The sequence below is a fragment of the Carex rostrata genome, chromosome 30 (assembly GCF_964058835.1).
Source record: "Carex rostrata chromosome 30, lpCarRost1.2, whole genome shotgun sequence".
Lineage (NCBI taxonomy): Eukaryota > Viridiplantae > Streptophyta > Magnoliopsida > Poales > Cyperaceae > Carex > Carex rostrata.
Window position 1 is genome coordinate 2,349,986 of NC_135947.1, and position 22,110 is coordinate 2,372,095.

Genomic DNA, 22,110 nt, shown 5'->3' on the forward strand with positions numbered 1-22,110 from the left:
CAGTTGACTGGAGGTCAACCGAAGAAATCATGTTAATTAGAAAAGTTACAGACTTGCACTAAATTAATATTGTAGACTAGCGATTAGTTCAAAATTAGAGAAACCCCAGCATTGGCTAGAAATTTATTAATTGATTTTAATTTCACATGCTAAAATAAATGCTTGCACGTTATATATTCTAAAATGATATCATTATATCAATTTGTACAAAATGAAAAATAATTAGAAAAACAAAATGAGTGTGTCATATATTTAGTTATGCTCCATATCACTCTATTCTCTAATTATTTTTCATTTCTCTTCGCGAACTTTCTGAATCTGCGCTCCACCGACATCCGAAAGGTAGATCTAGGGTTTCGTAGGTTTTTTTCACCTTTGGAGTTGCGTGAGAAAAAGAGCAACTTTATGATGTTCGATATTGTGATTTTTTTTTTTCATTATTAAAGATATCTAGGATCTATTATATGAAGATTAATGGATATATTGACTTATCACGACTTGGAGGGAAGTTAATAAATCACATTCAATGATTATTAGTAGTCATGCATGTTATCATAAGAAAAAAATATCTCTTGTTACGGACAATTATTTTCAAAGTATAATTAAGAATTACGAATCATATTAATTTCACAGCTCAATTTATATCAAATCACAATATTTTATTCAGCTGTCACATAGATACATACATAACGTGTGTGTACGTAGTGTACACATTACAAGGTCCCCTCTTTATCTTTCGAACAAGTTACATACATAAATTTCACTTAAATTAATGCTTATACGCATACATATGTCTTCACATTATTCTTCAACTCTTTTGTCTAAATATGGATTAATCTTCTATGGTGGGCAATTATGATATATTTTTTTATTGCAGCTTGGAGTATATGGTCGGCCACTTGGTACAGCAGGCGTACTTCCTGGGTTTAGTGGATTACCTGTATCATGCAAAATATAAAATGAAAAAGAAATTTACGTCATTAAGTGTCAATTATAAATATTGAACCTCCAATCTTATATACAACAAATGAAAACCAACCACAAACACTAGGTAAGTAGCTAGCTTCCAACAGAACACATCATTTTTGGCATGCATGTATCGAAAATTTATTCTTAGTAGTTAGAACTTAATTATAGGAGAAAATTGAAATTTTGGCTCAAAGATTTAAAGTTGATTCAAGCAAGAAAGAATTCAACAAATCAGACAAAGAGATTATCACCAGCTTTGCTTTCTTGAAGGGTTCGAATGCCCTCTGCAGAAGGGAAAACGAGAGAGGCGCTAACAAGTAGGAAGACAATACAAAGCATTGGAAGAGCTTTCATTGCCATGTCGAATCCTGCTTGTAGTGGTTTCCTTTGTGATACTGGTACATAACCACCCAAAGGGTTCCAATATATATAGAGAGATATCTGTGAGATTTAGGAGTTATTTTTTTGTATATTTTATTGATTATTATTAGCAATGAGTCCTTGGCTAAAATTTCCACAAGTAGTTGGTCTCTATTTTTGTCCCATTGCATTTGAAGTTTCCGCATCCTAGCTATATATCCAGCCCCCTGTTATTTATTTTCCTTGGTATAGTATGTATCTATTTGGACCGTTCATGTATTTTTATTTTCCTTGGTATAGTATGTATCTATTTGGACCGTTCATGTATTTCACTATATGCAGGAGAAATTTTGATCGGCCCGGTTAAACTCTTAATGAGAATCAATTTCCTTTATTTTATTTATTTTGCATTAGTTTATGGCTCGAATGCACAGATAACTGTGTGACATATCACAGATTTAACTTGTATGTGGTCAGTAAAAGGAAAATGTATAAAAAAACACATGTATAGGGGTGGCAAAAAAGCTCTCACTTATTATGGTTCGATCATGATTCGCATCTTATTCGTTTGCTAACAACTCGAGCTAATTCGTAACGAGTTCAAGTTGAACCCAGCTCATTGTCACCCCTACACCTGCAACATCTTGTGATATATATTGTCATGAGCGCCACAAAAAAATAGTCATGCACTTATTAGTTTACACAATGAGAGCTCCCCATTGAATGGTGTGTTTGGTTGAATTCAAATCTATTTTATATATATAATTTGAAAAGAATTTTGCACGGTTTATTTATAGTGAATCTCTATTTTTATTCATTGGATCCGAATCTATAACAGTTGAGACACTCTTTCTCACCCACCATTGTTTTTTGTTTTGTATTACTCTCTCAAGTCAACATGCATGTATTAAGGGGCAGATTCAGGATTTTCGTTAGGGGGAACAAAAAATATCAAATCGGGTTTAAATAGTTTATTGGATTTAAACCCATTAATAAATTGAGTACTTGATAAAAAAAAACAATGTTTTGACTTATATTTTCTAATACCCTAACTTATAATTTATGATCCTATAACTTATAATTAATATTACTAATCATAATTTAAGAAATTTATTTTGATTTTAACACTCAATTTAACCTGAATTACAAATTAAACATCCAGAGAGGGACAAAATAATTTTCAGAGAGGGGCAAAGTTGATCGGTACTAACAGACTACCACTAAAACTAGAAAATCAAGGAGGCGGCTGCCTCCCTGTGATACAGTAGATTCGCCCCTGCATGTATTCTCTTTCTTAACTCTTTCTCTTCGGATCTGCTCCCTCCTCGTCCTATCCACTTTAGCATAAAATAATTCTGCAGAGAATATAACTCCATTTTTACAATATCATGCTATTTGACTTTAAATTATATAAGAAAATCATATATAGAGGTTGGTTAACCTCGAAACGTTTTTTTTCTAGCATCTGGAACAAACAACTCAGTTTTCCGATTTTATAAATCCAAACAATCGATCCAAATCGTTAGATTTTCAATCTATATTGAAATAAGCTTGGAGACCAAATTTTATATTTTTTTTGAATTTTTTGACTATTTTGTTAAGATGGTTTGAAAATCGCTATTTTCATTAAATTTCTGCATCATTGAAAAACAATGATTTTCAAACCATCTTAACAAATAGTAAAAAAATTCAAAAAAATATAAAATTTAGTCTCCAAGCACATTTTAATATAGATTGAACATCTAACGGTTTGGATCAACTGTTTGAACTTTGAAAATAAAAAAAACTGAGTTGTTTGTTCCGGGTGCTAGGCAAAAAACGTTTTGAGCTTAGCCAACCTCATCATATATAAATACACAAAAAATGAGAATCAATTGATCCATTCTCTCTCTTTTCTTATGTCCCTATAGTGAAGTAATTGTTAACGGATCATCTTGTTGTCAAAATGGTTGGTTATAGAGTACTTGTTGTCAAAAGGAAAATGTATAAAAAACCACCTGTATAGGGGTGGCAAAAAAGCTCTCGTAGCTTGTGGTTCGATTGTGACTTGCATCTGAATCGTTCGTTAACAGTTTGCTTGTGAGTTGAATGAGCCAACTCATAAAGAGTTCAAACTGAACCCAGCTCGTTGCCACCCCTACACCTGCAAAATTATGTATTTGTCCCTCTAAACTTCAAAATTACTTATTTCTCCTCTAAACCTTTTTTTTTTAAGTTTCATGACAGATACCTTTCTAAACTTTCAAAACTCACAAATTTATCGATTTGATTCTTTTATTTTAAAACTCATTTTAAATTTACAAAATACCCATTTTATTCTTTATTAAAAACATAAAAAAATTGTAATTTGTTTACAAAAAAAAGTTTATCTTTTATTATATATACACGTTCGAACTGTCGATTTCAAATCACGCGTTCAAATTCTTTTATTATATATGCACTTCATATATGCATCTCCGATCTATCTGTGGTACATTAACTTTGATATCGACCATCCGAATTTTAAATAAATAATCAGATCCAATTTGGAGCACTCCAACAAATTCGTACAGATATACAGAATCAAAATTCAAGTCTTTCATCCATGTTGGCTACATAATTCACGTTTAGCACACAATTTTTTTTCTTAATTTGATTCCGTATAAACACAAATCTTGCTCGGTCACTTCTCGTTGTCAATACTATATTCCTTTTTCTGTGCTCTTAAATTTTAACAAAATGTATTATTAAACAGTAAAGAACCAATCTTTGAAGCTATTATGATCAGGTAAATCGATTGACTTTGCCACGAGCCTTGTATAGAGGAAAATAAGTAAATATTTGTTATTGAATCTGGAATCCAAAACATATCGTAAGAAAATCAAGAATTGGAGATGTTGGCAAGAAAATCCAAAACATAGTTATGACAAGTTAGTAATGTATTCTTCATTATGTTTTTCAAGCCCAATTGGGCTTAACACTCGTTAAAGGATTTCAAGGCCTGATCCAGTTAGTTCATACAATCCTTTTGGGCCTTACCTAGTACTGTTCAAATTGGGCCTGCATTGATACGTTGACTTGAAAGTTCTAATTCTAAATTCTCTTTTAGATTTTTTAAGCGAACTGAGGAGGAGGCCACTAATGTCGACGCCAAGTCTCCTCCTCTCCATAGCTCGCGTTTGCTTCCTCTTCTCCTTCCACACTGTGCTCTTTCCCGCCTCTGCTCTCCGGGGCGTCGCGCCACAAGGTATCTCTGCTAACTATGATCAATTGTCTAACTTAATCTCGAATTCGAGCTGCTAGTTTATGATCTAATTTGTTGTTTTTTAGATGAGAAATACTACTTTGATGGGGCGGTTATCAGATGCAGAGACGGATCTGGATCCTTCTCCAGGGATCGATTGAATGATGGATTCTGCGATTGCAGTGATGGCACGGACGAACCTGGTTTGCCTCTTGATCTGTATTAACAGTTTTGTTCTCTTTTTTAATCCTTAGTTTTATTTGACATTAATTTTTATCCTTGAACTAATATGTAATGTGCATTGTCCAGTTAGTATGTCAACTGTTTATTTTTCTTCTAAATGAGAATTATCTGTCCGAAATTGCTTAAGTTCAAATCAAATCAGCATCTGTAGATATTATCAGGACATGCTTACGTTCCAGATTTTTTTTAAAATTCTAAGCTAAATAAAGCTAGGGTTTTTATCTTTATATGACTTGCATATTGACGAAACAGTTCAATCTGAAATGGTCAATCAGATGGAAAAGTATGAAGATGTATTAATTGACATTTTTTTTTTCTAAACTCAAATTTAACTCAGACAACCCATGTGGAACTTTTTTGTTCAGTTAGCTTAATTGGATCAGTTTAGTCGTCTTTCCCTTTAAATTAACTTTGGAACAGTGCAAAGGCAGGATTTTAGTTTATTGGCGTCATACACACACAGAGATTTATGATATCCTGATTTTTTTCTTAAAAAAAATGAGGGGTTAGCTTAAAAATTTTATAAAACAGAATGGGTCAAAAATTTAGGATATCTAACATTTTTAATCTTATACATTATAAACTATAGTACTTTGAAAGGGTTTTCTAGAAATATGGGGATCAATTGACCCTGAATTAGCAAATGTGAATCTGCCTCTGAATGGGACCAAGACCAGATATATGCCAGTTGAACACTATTCTCTTGCCCAAAATTAGCCCACTATTGCTGTCTAAAATATTAAAATTTATAAAAAGGGAGAAAAAGAAAGACAAATTACTGGGTTTTACATGAGCACAGACTCCCTTTTTGTGAGTGAAAAAAGATCACCCAACTTGTAAATTTAACTTTATTGTGTTAAGCACTGATGTTGTTAATAGATGCTTGTCATAAATTGGCTTCATATTATGTGGCTCACTTACATTTTTTTTGTATTGAATTGCAGGAACCTCTGCATGTCCTGAAGGCAAATTTTACTGTAGGAATAACGGGGACTCGCCTCGCTTCTTATTTTCATCTCTTGTGAATGACCGCATTTGTGGTATATCTCTATTTTACGAAGATCGTTTTATTTTAGTTTGCATGAGAGCTCAAAAATAATTATTTTCTCTTATCTGGTACAAAACCACGGCAAACATTTTCTCAAATAAAACGGGTCAGTCTACCAGATTCTTGTTTTTATTTTATTGAATGAAGAGCTGAGATACAAACCCAAATCCTGATTAGTGAGAACTTATCTCATAATGTTCATTTATGTGGTTGCTTTGCTCTTTATTTTAAGGATACTTATATAAGGAAATCCTTACATCTCCAATTTGAATCCTGTGGAGAAATCCAATTTAGCAAAACACAAGGATAGAAGATAAACCTACAACAAAGTAACAGAAAAATATACCTTTCTATCATACATCATATACCTTAAATTGCTGGTACGTTGCCGACTATGCAATTTCTTCTATCAAATAAAATCTGCGGTATAAAATATAAATAAAATTATTTTCTGACAATAATTTCCTCTAAATAGATTGTTGTGATGGAAGTGACGAGTATGAGAGCGGCATCACTTGTCCAAACACATGCCGGAAAATTATTCTTACTGAGGATATGAAAAATGATCATGATGAGGAAGGAGCAAATTTTGATACAAGTGGTGCTTCTGAAAATAACCATAAACATGATATGGACGATTTATTCCATAAATTAATGGGTAAGAATGTTGTCTCTAATATCCTATACTGGTAATGGTTTAACTTATAGTGTTCCCTGCTGATTGTAAGTGCCATATATGATTTTCTTTTTTAGGTTTAAAGGCCGTTGCACTAATGGAGCTTGTTTTTGTTGTGTGTGCTGTAACCTTCTGCGTATGTTATCGACGAACTAGAACTAGAAGAAGACGCTTTACCTTGAAGTACTAGCAGATTTGTATATATATGTCGCATATATGTAGACTAGGTTTCCATTTTTCATCAACTATAATCTATTGAGCTGCTATTTTTATCTTGTCAAAATTGAATCATCTATGATATGATGGGCTATTGATGTATAGGTTTATCTATGATTGGAGAATTACTGTCTAGAGTTGTTCATATGTTATAGTTTAGTTTGCATCTATGTTACTCGGATACTCCACATTGGGTTCCGTACCCGTGTCGGATACGTATCGGGTACACACCCGATACGTATTCGCTGCAATACGGTTCTGACACGTCCGGATACGGCTGCACCAGCGAGTCAACGACACTTCTGCAGAATAGGACCATGGACCGTATACACCATACACCATATACACTGTGCATACACCCATTGTTGAGGCAAAATTGTATTTCTAGCAGTAGGAATCGAACCTGATTGTGCGGCACAAGCACCAAAACCCTTTAGCACCAGACCACTCTCCATTTGTTGCTAAATCCTGGTAGGCTGGTAGCATCCATATTTAATATATATTTGGACTACTTTATCTTACCATATCCATAATTTTTTTATGTTTAATTTATATAATATAATTTTTGAGTTAGTAATATAAATAAAATATAATATATAAAATAAGCGTATCGTATCCTTGATTTTTTAAAATTGCCGTATCGCCGTATCCGATATGATACCCATTCCCGTATCCATGCAACATAGGTTTGCATTGATTGTTTCAATATTTGAAAGCTACTTGTTTGTGCTCTTTCAATAGTCATTTGTTCTTTAAATTTTCCAACATATACATGTAGATCTTCCTTTTGAGTTTCGAAACAAATATAGAGTTTCTATATGTTGGATTATGATTTACGATCACATATGGGGATTGGGGACAAGTGAACTGACAACTAGATAATTTAATTTGTTAACCTTGTTAGCATGATATGGATTAAAGATATTGATTTGACATGAACTTTGCAAGTCAACTAAATTGAATAGCGTTCTTAATAAATTTTAGCAATAATTTGTTTTTATTTGAGCATATGGAAAAGATAAAGAACGTAATCGCCGAGAACAAAAATAAAGAACATTCTACTGTGTCTGTCACATCAAACCCTACACACTTATCACCACAGGGAATCAGAGCGGTCTCTTGCGTCTTGCTCCACATCCTGATGTCATTTTACCTGAAGTAACTCAAATTTTGAGTTTAGAACCAGACCGTTAGATCTGCCTATGCTATCCCGTGCATTCCACCTCGGATCAGATTGGCCCGGATTCATATCAGACGGTTCGATCTAAACTCAAAATTTGTGTTACTTCAGAGAATACAGATTCCCTTATCCTACGGTTCAGCAGAGGAGCTGATCGTCAGCAGCACCGTCACACGATCTACACCGCCATTCTTTCCAAGAAAAAGCACGCAAAATAATTAAAAAAATTAACGAAATTAGCAACTAAATCAACGAGAGAAGAAGAAATCGGAGAGAAGTCAAACGAGATCCACGATGAGCGAGGAGGAGGCGAAGAGCAGAGGTGTGACGGGGCCTGATTCGCAACACCATGGCCTGTACCCTCCCCCGCCACAGTACGGGACTTTCGACGGAGGTGCGACGGGGTACCCGCAGCCAGTGATCGGATTCCCCCAGCCGGCGCCGCCGCCTGGCATGGGGCCTTCTCTGCCGTACTGTACTCCGTATTCCTCAGTGCCTACGTATTACCCCCATGGCTACCAAGCTGTGACAGGTATCATCTTAGTTTTTATTACCTGGGCCTTTAGTTAGTGAACTATTTCCAATTTGGATCTAGAAAAATTAGGAATCAGTGATGATTAGGGATCAACTAGGTTGTCAGTAGATATTCGGATCCGTGCCCTGAATTTGCTGACAAAGGTATCATATGAGTTGCCTAATTTAAGCCCCTTTTATGTCTTTGTTTTACCTTTATTTTTTATATTTGCAATTGAGGCTAAATCTGGTGAACAAGCCTCATTTGGGGTTTTTTCTTTTCTTAACAAAAAGAATGTCTTAATTGGACTGAGATGAGTATTCTTGGTTGATTGTGGAAAATTGAGGGAGATTACAGAACTGGGTTTTAGTTATTGAACTGATATCAGCAGTATGTAAATTATTGGATGAATTGTTGGTTTAACAGTACAAATTGCACCCATTGAACCCTGTTTTATTTCCTAGTTACTACCCTTGAAAAATTGCCAAGATCATTAAATTAATTTAATTATAATTATTTTTTACTTTTTTTTTTAAAGGTTATGGTACAATTGCTGAAGGTCAACCAGTAAGACTCCGCCGTCTACCTTGTTGTGGCTTGGGGATAGGCTGGTTTTTGTAAGTTCAATTTCTCAAAAAGTTCATTTGATTTGGTTTGTTTAAGAGAAATTAAATGCTAATTGAGAATTTTTTTTACATGAAGGTTCATATTTGGATTCTTTTTTGCTGCCATCCCTTGGTATATTGGTGCATTTATACTGCTTTGTTCAAGGGTTGACTACCGAGAGAAGCCGGGGCTCATCGTTTGTACTATAGCTGTAAGTAAATATAACTATAGAAATATTTTTACAGTAGGGAAAAGTTTCTTAACCCAACCAAAGATAGAAATATGAAATATTTTATGTTAGGAGAAAATTTTCAGATACCCAAATATGTGATATTTGTGTACCCACTTTCCATTTATTTACAAAAACTGCATTGCCAATCCTCACTTTCCCATGGAGCGAAAATGAGTGTTACATGTCAGCATTTTTGTATATTCTACTAAAATGAGGCATTATGAAAATAATGTTGGTTAGCATATTATGCCGTATATGTCCTCGTTGTATTGCTAAAGTGATTCATGTATCATATGATTTTGGTGCTTCCATGACTGAGTCATTGCTTTTATCAGTTTAGTCTTGCTGGGTTTTTAAACCAACATGAGAAATATATTATTTTCATCCCGTCATAGGTTACATGAGTGAAGTCTGTGCTGTGGATTTATATCTTCGTTTTCAAAGTCCAAACAATTGATTTAAACCGCTCAACATGATCCATATTAATATGTACTTGGAGACCAAATTTTGTGTTTTTTAGAATATTTTTACAACTTTTTAGATAAGTAGAAAACCACCTGAGTAATGATATTCTGCTATTTATAATATAGTAAAAATGTTCTAATATCCTCACATTTGGTCTTCTAGTATATTTTCATATGGTGATCATGTTGAGCAGTTCAAATCGACTGTTTGGATTTTAAAAATAGAGACATTAATCCATAGCACGGATCAATCCTCGCTTTGCAAAGTTCCATATTTCTGTGATTGTATGAAGAATTAATATTTATTATTATGGGCAGGCTATGCTTGCGGCAATTGCTATCCTCTTTGGGGTAACTAAAGGGGTTGACGATTGGTGAATTCTATCGGATCTCAGCTGAGCTGGGAAACAAGCTTCTTATTTATATTTATGTAAATATGCTGTTTGACTGTTGATAACTGTCTGGGCTTTTGCCCGGTTTAATGATGCATATAATCAGCATAAAGTTGTTTATAGTTTTTATATTTCTCAACTATAACCCATTAATTAGTGACTTTGCTGCATTTGGTTTTACTAAAAAAATATTCACTCTGAATTCATGTGTTTCATGACTATCAGATTTGTTTTGTTTGTAAATTTTACAAATAAACTTATTTTTATTCCAACGTAATAAGTCGAAATACTGATTTGATTGGGAGAATTGAGGAATGCGTGTATATTCTGGTAGTACTGAGCTGGACAAATGCGTGCTATATCATTTGGGGTATCCACAGTTTGTATTATTGACCTTACAATCAAAATAAGGAGAGAATTTTGTTGAGGCTATATTGTACGGTTGGATTGGAATGCAGTGTTATGTGAATTCAGATCTAGTGGGGTACTGTAGCCGTAGAATGAGATCTGCATCATCCTTTTTATTCTTGTATGAATCTTAAAGCAGATCTCTTATGATCTAAATAGACACCTAAATTATATTTGCTCGACTGGGAACTCATTCGACTGTACTCTGTGCCTCTGTGGTATCTCAGACTCGGAGCGTATGCTTCCGTGCTATTTAGGGTTAAATACCAAGTCTAGGAATTACTTAGAAATTTATGTATTCTTATTTATTCTTGTGTGTAAATCCTGTTAAACACCGTAGAACACCACAAAAAATTTGGTTACTTTTTTAATATATAGGGTTAAATACTAGTCTAGATATGCCTATGGGCTTTTCACCAAAACAAAACAAAACAAAAAAACGAGAATATGTGTGTGTGTGTGTGTGTGTTTATATAATATGGGATAATGCCGGAGGAGGAAGGACCTTATATGATTGATTTGTGACAAATAATTTTTAACTTTTTTAATTTCACAATTATCTTTTAAAATTTGTAATATATGATAATTAACTTCCTAAATGTTAATTCGACTCATAACTATTAAAATTTGAATTATAAATGGCTAAACTGAAAATCTGAATGAGAGAGAGTTTTCAGATTTTAAATCCAAATGAGAAATCTTTTATATTTCATGTTGGAGCCTTGGAGGTACCAGCTTGGTGTGAACATCGTCCGAATTGTGTAGAATGAGGAATTTCGGCCACCTGTTTTAACCTGACACGAATCTCAAAGACATTTCCCTGCATCTACTGTTGGTCCAAAAAAGCATCGCTCGGATGAAATTGCATGAGTGATGCGGTAAGCTTCCATCGTTGAGTAGCCATCTGCCTTGTAAGATGATTCGATCGGACGGTCCAAAACCATTCTAAATCGTTAAATGGTCCAGAGAATACAAACTTGCTAGTGGAGTAGTGGTGTAAGTGTTTGAATTGGATACTGATACATGCACGTGCCAAGTTCCAAGAAAGCCTTGATTTACTTTTGACTAAAAGATTTTATTTTCCTATTTATTATGAATTTTATAAAAACTATACACAATATTTCTAGTCTTATAAACTAAAAAAATTAGAGGTGGATTAAAATGCTTATAAAGCACGGATCTAACGTGCCTTGGCTTAAAATCTCCACATTAAACTCAAACAATTAATCTGAACTGTTTAAATTTATGTTTTAAAATTTTGTAACAAATTAATTTTTATATATTTCCTTAGATTTTTGTACAATTTTTGGATGAAGGATGATCTTATAGTTATTGAATGATTCAAAATTTTGAAAGCAATGAATTTTCTCTCTTCCAAAAATATAATAAAGAAAATCTTAAATGTTAATGCGGTTGCAATTTTAAAATGTAGTTTAAGCGTTACTAATGAATCATTTAAATTCTGAAAATAAAAACTTGGAGCCAAAGTATGAAATGATCCGTGCTTTAGAAAGTATTTTAATCCTTCATAAAATTATTATTACAAAAAAAATTAACGCGTATATTAAATAATGTTTAAATGCATACGGTCAGTAATTTATAAAAAAAAATACAAAAAAAATAATATAACCACTCGAAAAATATACACCTGTACATTCGAAAATCAGATTTCATTTAACAATTATTGTAAGAAATATATTTTGAGTGCAAATCTGCTGGAATCCATAGGTATTTCAGGGACCTTGAAATTCCCAATCCAACCATCTATATATTTCGTGATTTGTGCATAAAATTCTGTCTACTTTGAGATTCGTGTATGAAAAAATTTAAATGGTTGGATTTGGAATTTCAGGTCGCTGAAATCCTTCAGCAGATTTAAATTCATATATTTTGACTGTTCTGTAAAACCCAGGAACAGTTTAGAAAAGAGAAAAAGAAAAAGAAAAAAAAAAAGCCTACCTAACAAGTAACAACTAAAACCTTGGCTACATTCTCCGTGCACCTACGGAAGCGTATCCTCTGCGGAGCTTTTAATCTGATACGTTTGTTTCGGATCGGACGGACCAGATCAGATCTTGCAAATTTTGAGAATATTTTCTTTCTTTTTTTCAATTCGGACAAGATCTGATCTAATCCGTCCGATCCGAAACGAACGGACCAGATTAAAATCTCCGCACAGATCCGCAGGGATTGGCTCCGCAGAGGATACGCTTCCGTGCACCTACCACCTCAGCACCTAGAATTCTATCCTCTGAGATATCTCAAACTTTGCGTGACTTTTTGGAAAATCTCAACCGTTTAAATACTCTCTGCACGAATCGCAAAGCACACATAATACTGACCCCCTACATCACCCCCGAATAGGCACCGGACACGTCGGTCACGCAAGAGTTGAGATATCTCAGAGGATACGCACCCAGCACCTACCACCTAAGCACCTACTCTTTCTTCTTCTTTTTAATCCTTCCTCGGGGAAAATTTGTGCTACTTCACTAGTCTATTCTCACAACTTAATTATAAAAATGGCGCAAGAATCATTGAATCCAGAAGAGGTATTGGCAACCCTTGTTTCTTTTCTTATTTTATTTACTTTTTAGGAAATTACCGAGCTTAAAGATTCGAAGCCAAACCAACTGCGCTAGAGAGCGTTGGCGTTGCTGAGCTTAATTGAATTCTTATTATTAGTTTTATTAAATAAGTTTCTTATTACTGTTGATTCAATGCGATTAGTTTCTAATTGGCACTAATTGCTATTCATAGGTTGTACTAGGTGAAGAAATTGGTGATGTGAGGTTGATTACCTTGAATAGGCCTCGTCAATTGAATGTCATCTCTTCTCGAGTGGTACTATCCTTTATATTAGCTTTAATTTGCAGGACAGAGAAGCATTTTTAGTCAAAATCAAGCAAATGAAATTTTTTTTTTCTTTTTCTTGTTTGTCAGGTTGCTCTTTTAGCTCAGTATTTAGAGAAATGGGAGAAAGAGGATGAGGCCAAGTTGGTCATATACAAGGTATACATTAATTTGTAATCAATTTGCATCATACAATTCAAAGTTGCCCAAGTACAATTACTTGAATAAATACATGTCATTATACAGGGAAATGGTCGGGCTTTCTCTGCAGGTGGTGACCTGAAAATGTTTTATGAGCACAAAGCAGGTAAGAACATGAAAAGGAGAGCAAGAATAACAGTGGAAATGAATCATTTTGATATATCATTATATAATAATGATATTAATCATTTTCTTTATTATTTTTGTAGATGATACCTGTCTTGAAGTTGTTTATAGAATGTACTGGCTGTGCAATCATATCCACACATATAAGAAAACTACAGTATGTTAATTATATATTCTTCTAATTGCTGTCACATTTAATTATTACCAATTCCCATGGACTAGTACAGCATGTAGTTTTTTTTTTCCTCCAAATTCATAGAATGTAGTAAAAATTTTTGGCATGATAATTTACTGGTTCCCTCAAATGCTAAAATTACTTAAACCTACATGGTGTTCTTAGTCAATTATTGACGTTCCACTGTATCTTTCATTTTTTTCAAAATTAAAACAAAAACAAAGGAGGAATTTATGATCAGAACAATTATAACATTTTTCATTACCAAGTTTCAACAAATTACTTGAGCTTTATGCCTTTATCTTATGGCAAAAGTCTGCGGAAACAATACATTATTTAAAAAATAAAATTTGTCCTCTAAGAAAAGGAAATATTGAACGGGTCCAATCTTTCGATTTTTTTTTTAATTTCTTTACTTCTTTTTTTTTTTTCTGTTTCTCATGGTATCAAAATATCACTTTGCCTGGATATCTTATATGGAAAATGAATATCTCCAGAAAAGATTTTCAGTTTATATATTTTCTTAACTGTTTGAAATATGTGCAGGTTGCTCTTGTTCATGGGATTGTAATGGGTGGAGGTGGGGCCATGGTTGTTCCTTCCAAATTTTCGGTGGTCACTGAAAATGCAGTATGTTTCTTCACAGACTATACAATTTTATTTAGCAATTTACGGACTTAAAGACCTTTATTTGCCTCTATTTCAGTTCCTGTTCTTCAGCCAAAAAAACAAAAAATAAATATCAATTGCAGCTGCATATGTTTTCCATATTTGCAAAATAAAGCCCAGTGTTTTTATTTTTGAGGTACCTGCAAGTAATACCCAACTGATATGTTTTTGGAATTTACAAGCTGCATTCCCTAAAATAATGACAATTTTGCCAATTTCTTCACAGACTATACAATTTTAGTTAGCCATTTTATGTTTGGTTTCATGCTTAATTAGATAACTACGAGGAGGCTCAGTTTATTCTTTGTGAAATTGGTACAATTTAGTCAATTTACTTCAGCTAAACCTAGAATGTTGCGGATCAAAGAAAAAACCCCAATTGTCTCAAAAAAAAAAAAAAAAAAACAGAGAGACTGGTTCAATCCAGAATGCATCAAATAATTTCGGTGCTGGTTTGAACTGTGGATTAGCATACCTAATGAATAACACGCAACAGGTCACTTTTGAGACACTGGAAAGTAATACCCAGCTGTTAGGTCCTCATAATGGAAATATATATTCTCTAAACTATTGAAATTTTCACTACCAACTCTGATGAGCCTTTTTATGCTTGATCCCTGAATTGAACTATATCGAGTAAACCAGATTTGGATGTTGGATTTCAAGCTTAATAAGTTAACTATGAGATGATTTAAATTTTAATCCATTTGAAATAAGGAAAATTTAGTGTGCTGAAAAAAAACTATCCAGCATTGCACGCTGTGTTACAAAGTATAAGAAGTTTAAAAATTGCACCAGTAGACGTGCACTGGTGTTCTTTTTTGTTGCATTTTGGTTTCATGGATGGGTTATACCTTAGATTGGGTATGACATTAAAATTTCTTAGATTTTGCAAATTGATGAAATTGGTACTCTTAGGTTGTACTTTGACTAACAAAGTAACTTTTTGACTGTGACTGGGTTCTTTAGGTTTTTGCAATGCCAGAAGTAGCTGTTGGGCTCCATGCTGATTGTAGCTTCTCCTATATTCTTCCTAGGCTTTCTGGATATCTAGGTTAGCATCTCATTAGCAAATTTCATTTTTTTTATTTTTTATTTTTACAAAGAAAAAGTTCTTGAAATAAAATTGAGACCTAGAATTACAGGTCTCAAACAGTAATAGATCTGTTGTATCTGATGAGGTAAAAAAAAAGAGTCTTTGATAAGGTTATATCGTATGAGTGAGGCTCCAAACAATTTATCTGAACCGTTCAACATGATCTCCATATGAAATGGTACTTGCACACTTAATTTTACATTTTTTAGATTTTTTTTTACTGTTTTTTTAGCATAGGTAGAAAATCACTACTTTTGAGTGGTCTAGAATCTAGATCAAGTGATTTTCCTACCTTTCTAAAAAAATAGTAAAAAATTCTAAAAAATATAAAAATTGATCTACAAGAACATTTTCGTATGGAGATCATGTTGAAAGGTTCAGGTCGTTTGCTTTGACTTTGAAAATGATGATATTGATCTGTTGTATGGACCAATGTGCGTTTTGCATAGTACCGTAGCCTCACTCATATTGTTAAGTACTAATGGGAAAAAAAAAGTCAGGACATTTTCAAATTATAGAAACTAGAGAAACAAAAAGGAAATACTTACACCAAGCAGTAGTAAACTCGTTACCCCTTTGTCTCGGATCTAAATGATTCGAACTATTTGCAAATTAATGATTGAATGAACAATATCCAACTCAACACTAATATTAGATGTGTGTATTAACATAGTTTGGTGCATATAACAGGGGAATTTCTGGCATTAACTGGTTCAAGGCTTAAAGGAAAGGAAATAGTGGCAGCTGGTCTTGCAACTCACTTTGTGCCTTCTGATGTAAGATCTCTGCACCATTGAGGTTTCATTTTAATATCAAATTTACAATTCTTTTGAATTTATGATTAAATTAGGTTTATATAACATTGAAAAAGGGATCTTATTACACCAGTATGTTTATGGAGTGCTCAAGTTAATCAAAAGAACGATTCAATTTCAGAAATTATCTGAACTAGAGAAAAAGCTATTGAGTTTAAGCTCTGGTGAGGATTCAACTGTGCGAGCTACAATTGAGGAGTTCTCTTTGGATGCTATGCCAGATGAAAAAAGCATCTTAAACAAGTAATTAATTTTCTAAATTTTGTCCATTCTAGTACAATTATCTAAACTGTGTCTTTAAAGAAGCCTTTACATGCAGAGCATACCAGTTCTGTACCTTAATTGCACAACTCTTCCTGGCTGATGGTTTATTTTTACCTTGAAAAGTAGTGTTTTTTTTAGAAATAAAAATTATTTTATGCTGGAAAGGGAAGGAATCAGTTAAGTTTTCGAAAAATAGGTAACACTGGAAAATATGTAATTTGTAAATATGATATTATGAACTTTAGAGGGGGGGAATACGTAATTTTGAAGTTTTTGAGGGGTATACAAGAAATTCAAAAGCCTACCCTACCCCTCCGAACTTCAAGATTACATAATTTCCGGTGTTACCTATTTTTCGAAAATCTAACCTACTTCCCTTTCCAGCAGAATTTTTTTTTTTTTCAAAATAATAAAAAATATCTGAAAAATAACACCCAACTTTTAAGTACTAATGCTGTTTTCTCTCTCTCCTGTTATAGGCTTCCAACAATTGATAGATGCTTCTGTGCGGAGTCCATAGAGGAGATTATCAAGTCATTGGTGCGTCCTTTATTTAAAATTTAAATATCATTATATGTAAGAGTTTTCTTTTCCTGCACTTACCATGGGAACTTGTAAGGTTATTTTGGTCAAATATGCAAAAGCCATCATTCTGCAATATTAATTTGTTGTTTAATATATAGTTACATTTTATAGTTGGTCCTTCTATAATCCCTTAGAAAAAGAACCTAAGTAATAGAAAAAAAAAAAAAAAAGGTAACCTCAGACGTGAACTCTATTAATCACAGGAAGAAGAAACAAGCAAAGAAGGAAATGAATGGATGGTGTCAATTATCAATACTCTGAAGCGATCATCTCCAACATCACTAAAAATTACCTTGAGATCGGTAATATATTTTGTCCTCCTATAATATCTTAACAGTAGAGAATTGAATTTATATATTGATTGTCACCATTTAGATTCGGGAGGGTAGGAAGCAAAATCTTGCCGAATGTATGAAGAAGGAATTTAGACTCACCATGAATATTCTAAGATCAACTATTTCAGGTGATTGCTACGAGGTATGAAAAAGTTTGTTACATTTTTTGTTTTTGCAATTATATAAGGGGGAGTTTCATGTATATCCCTCAAAACTTCAAAATTACATATTTACCCCTCTAAAGTTCATAATTTCATACTAGTAGTTGTGCCCGTGCACAGCAACGGGAGCAAATTATGTAGTAGAAATCATTAAGCTCCTTAATAAGGAGGAGAGATAATTTAAATCAAATTTGTAGAGAAAAATAGTTAAATACTATATTTATCTATAAGATAACACATGTGAACTCTAGTGTAGTGGTAAGAATTTTGGCAACAACAGAACCCAACTGGGTTCGAATCCCGCCTTCAGCAGAAAAAAAGAAAAAATGGTGCACGGTGCACAGGCTCGGTTCGCAGGTGCCGTGCGTGGTTCAGAGGCGCGTTACACGGGTGCGGCGCGCGGTCTACGGGCACTGGGATCATATGCGGCGCGACCAGTGCATACTTAAGTGTTGAAGCTCATAATTTGGAAAATTCATCTATATACGATCTGGAAATTCAACGGCTGAGCATCATTCCGAAAAAAAAACAGTAAATCAGGACTCTTGTGGATCTAGACATTAAGCTCCTTAATAAGGAGGAGAGATTTACTCTTCTAAATTTCAAAAACTCACAAATTTACCCATTGTATATTATGAAGTTTAGATGGGGAAATATGTAATTTTGAAGTTTTAAAGGGGTATACATGAAATTCTCCCATTATATAATGGCTGTTTTTATGTCTTGCTAAATCTCTAAATCTGTTTTATTGAAGGGCATGCGAGCTCACATTGAAAAAGATAACTCTCCAAAGGTAACTCCTCCAATATCAGTTTTAATTTTTCTAAGAAATTATAATTCATGTCTTTCATTTTAGTTCTCAAAGCACCTAAACTCACTACCGGTATGAATCGTCAAATAGACTGGTTCTATTAATTGTGGTATCAGAATCTTTTCTCTTCAGTTTTTACAATTTGTTGATTTTTTTCTCTCTTTCTCTCTTATTAATTGACGATGCAGTGGGATCCACCAAGTCTTGAGCAAGTGAGCAGTGAAAAGATTTATGAGGTTTTCAAGCCATTTAGTGCTGAGCTGGAACTCCAGATCCCATCTGACGAGTCTTCTAGGTTTGATAGAATACTTTGCTATCTAACTAACTGCATTTCTAAAAAGTGATAGTACCAGCAAATGAATATATCTTAATATAATCCTGGAAGAAGTAAAATGGTAAAAATTCTACTACCCCCCTTCCAAAACATGAACAATCTCCTATATTCTCAATTCGTGTAATTCTTTTTTTTTTTAAGGTCAGTGAGCAGAAATTATTGTAATTCTAAAAGTTATTTTTTTGAGACAAAGATGGGAGTCGACTGTCGAGCCTTCCAAATTTTAAATATCCATAAAGGCAATGCCTTTGTCGCAAGACCAAAGACCGATTCTCTTATTTATAAAATATGATGAAAGTATTTCTGTTTGCACTCATGTGTTTTGTGAAAGATTGTTAAGGCAGTTTAGGAACTTCCTAAAGAAAATGCGCAAGGGCTATGAGAATATATTTATTGTTAATAATCTATAGAGTGTCTATTCTATATGATTCATCTATGATCAATTGCAGGTGGGATGGCAAGTACGAGAACACAGCGTATAACGAGCACTAAGGTTAAATTTTATTTTTTCTTTTGAAAGGGGTGAGTTCTGTGATTATGTTTGTCATTTGTATCACATATGCTTTAGTGTATTAAAGAATTTGGCACTCACAAATAAAGTATTACCTTTTTTTCTGGCAATTCTGCACTATAAGTGTGTATTTTTTTTTGCCTGTGGGTCTAATAAGAAAAGATGCTTTTCTCGAGATTAGAATTCCTAATCCTGTCATGTGCAATTGATGAGAGTCGTCACATATAATTAGTAATCATTTTACATTGTTTTATATATCATAAACAAACATGAGATGATTTCATGGAGTTTATTCCAGCCCCAGATCAGTACCTCTGTCGGGTACAGTTAGGGTCAGATATGATTAATATGATTTTCTGGGCTGCTATTACCTCTATTTGACTTATATTTTAGACAATGTGAACAGTTATCATTTGCAACTGTGTCAACTGTTTAATGTGACAATTTAAATGATTATATCTGCCCACTCCCCTCTTTGTATGCTACAAAAACAGCTCCTGTAAGCTGATTAGGATCGAACTGATCGATCAAAGAGAAGACGGGAAGTAATTGGATAGTTATTTGAGTATGGAAATAATGAAACAGAACAAGGCTCCTAATGCATCTCTGCTCACCATGTCTGCTGCCACATCCAGGAACAAGGTTGAGCTGGCCTAACTAACTGAATTCTTCGCTTCTGATCAGACGGGGCCCTCTAGTCAGAAACAGTGTCCTCTAACAGCTCCATGTCGATGTTTAAATGACATGGCCTGCTCACGGTCTCTGCTAGGTTTAATATTTTCTGGCTGAGCACTCTGATAGTCTTGCTCACGTCTCCTTCTTCCTCTTCCTCCTTTGTTCCCCCAACGTATCTCCCCAAATCGGATTTAATCCATTGTATTGTAGGTACCAGACTGGTGCAAAACTGGTTCTTCAATCATGTATCCCATTTTCTGTTTTGGTCCAGGAAACTTTGGAAGGTTGTATCTTTGTTCCTATATGTTACACATTATAACTTTTAATTGAACCTTAGTCACTTTATTTGGAAAACCTGGAATGAGTCATTTCAGGCGTATAGTTTTCCAAAGAAAAAGTGACTTGATTAGATAAGTTACGGTGATTAGATTATCTAACTATGGTGATTTTACTGAAAAAACGATTCACAGAACAAAACATAGGCAGGTGGCAATTTGTAAGAATATGGAAATAAAAGCTTCAAGATTTTAGAAACTAGAATATATGCTAGGGATTCTGCATCTCGTTAACTTGGCTTGCTAAATTGATTTGATTTGAAGGTCCCTTAAATTATTTGTGGTGATAAGAAAAGATTTGAATTGGGAGGAGATGGATTCCAAGAAGAAATGATCTAATGGATATGTCCATTTAAAATTAAAGGGTATATTGGCTAATTAAAATTTTAAAATAATTAACTAAAATGTTCAATAGTTAGATGGGGATAGAAGAAAGAATATTAGATTTGTATGGGGATATTGAATATTGTGATATTTTAATGGCGAAATGGGCTATTTCATAAGTTTAGATGGGCACACCAACAATTTTTCCTATTTAATTCATGAAGAACAAAATTCATACACAGGCTGTCTCCGACTCTATTGTAATGCACTACATAAATTAAAAACTGTCCTATCAAAATATATACTTCGAATTTCTTTTAACCGGACTGAATTTAAATTCAGACCGTTTCATATGTATTATAAGGTTACGCTTCCAATTAAGAGACGCGGTCTTTGATTTTTCTCTGTTGTCGCATTTTTGTCCCAATTTAAGTGAATTTATTGCATGGAAGAGTTGGTGGCATCTAAAAAAAGCAATTTATGCCATAAATTCACATATCTCGGTTTACCGCTATCTGATACTAAACTACCTAAAACAGCCTTTATGCCTTGATTGAGAGCATCAAAAAGAGACTAGCAGGATAGAAGGCAAAATTGTTGTCAAGTGCGGGGAGAATAGTATTAATCAATTCGGTGTTGACCTCCATGCCAATATACTTCATGACGGTATTTAGTTTGGCAATTTGGGTTCTAAATGAAATAGCTAGGGTGCGAAGAAACTTTCTCTGGCAAGGTGCGGAACAGACGCAAAGAAAGATGCATTTGGCAAACTGGGAATTGGTATGTAGACCAAAAAAATTAGGAGGAATGGGTATAAAAAATTTAAAGAGCTTCAATCATGCATTATTGGCCAAGTGGTATTGGCAGTGGCAAAGCAAAGAGAAAAAGTTATGGAAGTCGCTATTTCAGAGTCTATATGGAGAACAACAGAAAGGAATTTGCAACTCAGCTTTCTACAAAAAAAACCTCGAGGTGGTGCACATTTTCTGTGACTGTTTCATTCTCATAACAGTGGGCAGAGGAGATACAATCAAACTATGGACAGAAGATTGGGGTATTGGTATCATAAAATACAAATTCAAAATTTTGTATTCCTTCACTACTCAAAAGGATGCAACCCTTCAGGAATTCATACAAATTCAAAACATAACATCTATGTTTAGATCAGTATTGTCAGATGATGCCAATCGGCAGCTGGTACAATTGGTACACCAAAAAAATTTATTGTTACAGAGCCTGGGAAAAAGCAATTTGGGGGAAGATGAAGCAAAATGGAAAATGGAAGCAACGGGGATATTCACAGTTAGAG

At 33.8% G+C, this 22,110-nt stretch overlaps 3 protein-coding genes and 1 long non-coding RNA gene across 4 annotated transcripts; 3 read left to right on the top strand and 1 right to left on the bottom strand.

Annotated features, from left to right (window-relative positions):
• Nucleotides 1-638: 638 nt before the first annotated feature.
• LOC144546943 (uncharacterized) lies at nucleotides 639-1,429 on the bottom strand. Its single transcript, XR_013508919.1, has 2 exons — nucleotides 1,221-1,429; nucleotides 639-938 (listed from the first exon to the last, which is right to left on the bottom strand). It is a non-coding gene; the product is annotated as an uncharacterized LOC144546943 (long non-coding RNA).
• A 2,965-nt stretch (nucleotides 1,430-4,394) lies between these two features.
• LOC144547023 (kinase C substrate, heavy chain-like protein) lies at nucleotides 4,395-6,899 on the top strand. The gene is made up of 5 exons (XM_078295627.1): nucleotides 4,395-4,555; nucleotides 4,639-4,755; nucleotides 5,740-5,835; nucleotides 6,319-6,501; nucleotides 6,597-6,899. Exons 1-5 carry the CDS (start codon nucleotides 4,450-4,452, stop codon nucleotides 6,707-6,709), a joined length of 615 nt encoding a protein of 204 aa, XP_078151753.1. The 5' UTR covers nucleotides 4,395-4,449; the 3' UTR covers nucleotides 6,710-6,899.
• A 1,184-nt stretch (nucleotides 6,900-8,083) lies between these two features.
• LOC144546701 (large ribosomal subunit protein eL20z-like) lies at nucleotides 8,084-10,325 on the top strand. Its single transcript, XM_078295235.1, has 4 exons — nucleotides 8,084-8,447; nucleotides 8,968-9,046; nucleotides 9,132-9,246; nucleotides 10,050-10,325. The coding sequence occupies exons 1-4, from the start codon at nucleotides 8,210-8,212 to the stop codon at nucleotides 10,107-10,109; spliced, it is 492 nt and encodes a 163-aa protein (XP_078151361.1). The 5' UTR covers nucleotides 8,084-8,209; the 3' UTR covers nucleotides 10,110-10,325.
• A 2,638-nt stretch (nucleotides 10,326-12,963) lies between these two features.
• Nucleotides 12,964-19,577, top strand: LOC144546702 (ATP-dependent caseinolytic (Clp) protease/crotonase family protein). Its single transcript, XM_078295236.1, has 15 exons — nucleotides 12,964-13,083; nucleotides 13,292-13,375; nucleotides 13,475-13,543; nucleotides 13,631-13,691; nucleotides 13,795-13,868; nucleotides 14,433-14,516; nucleotides 15,525-15,609; nucleotides 16,342-16,427; nucleotides 16,588-16,709; nucleotides 17,210-17,270; nucleotides 17,519-17,617; nucleotides 17,691-17,792; nucleotides 18,566-18,604; nucleotides 18,811-18,917; nucleotides 19,406-19,577. The coding sequence occupies exons 1-15, from the start codon at nucleotides 13,054-13,056 to the stop codon at nucleotides 19,446-19,448; spliced, it is 1,146 nt and encodes a 381-aa protein (XP_078151362.1). The 5' UTR covers nucleotides 12,964-13,053; the 3' UTR covers nucleotides 19,449-19,577.
• The last annotated feature ends 2,533 nt before the right edge of the window (nucleotides 19,578-22,110 follow it).

Excerpts from the sequence above, each read along its gene's own strand:
- LOC144547023 (XM_078295627.1), top strand. The coding sequence starts at position 4,450 with ATGTCGACGCCAAGTCTCCTCCTCTCCATAGCTCGCGTTTGCTTCCTC. Across the intron at positions 5,836-6,318 it reads TGTGAATGACCGCATTTGTG|ATTGTTGTGATGGAAGTGAC; the intron begins GTATATCTCTAT and ends TCCTCTAAATAG. Across the intron at positions 6,502-6,596 it reads TTTATTCCATAAATTAATGG|GTTTAAAGGCCGTTGCACTA; the intron begins GTAAGAATGTTG and ends TTTCTTTTTTAG.
- LOC144546701 (XM_078295235.1), top strand. The coding sequence starts at position 8,210 with ATGAGCGAGGAGGAGGCGAAGAGCAGAGGTGTGACGGGGCCTGATTCG. Across the intron at positions 9,047-9,131 it reads TTGGGGATAGGCTGGTTTTT|GTTCATATTTGGATTCTTTT; the intron begins GTAAGTTCAATT and ends TTTTACATGAAG. Across the intron at positions 9,247-10,049 it reads TCATCGTTTGTACTATAGCT|GCTATGCTTGCGGCAATTGC; the intron begins GTAAGTAAATAT and ends TATTATGGGCAG.
- LOC144546702 (XM_078295236.1), top strand. The coding sequence starts at position 13,054 with ATGGCGCAAGAATCATTGAATCCAGAAGAG. Across the intron at positions 16,710-17,209 it reads GAAAAAAGCATCTTAAACAA|GCTTCCAACAATTGATAGAT; the intron begins GTAATTAATTTT and ends CTCCTGTTATAG. Across the intron at positions 17,271-17,518 it reads AGGAGATTATCAAGTCATTG|GAAGAAGAAACAAGCAAAGA; the intron begins GTGCGTCCTTTA and ends TATTAATCACAG.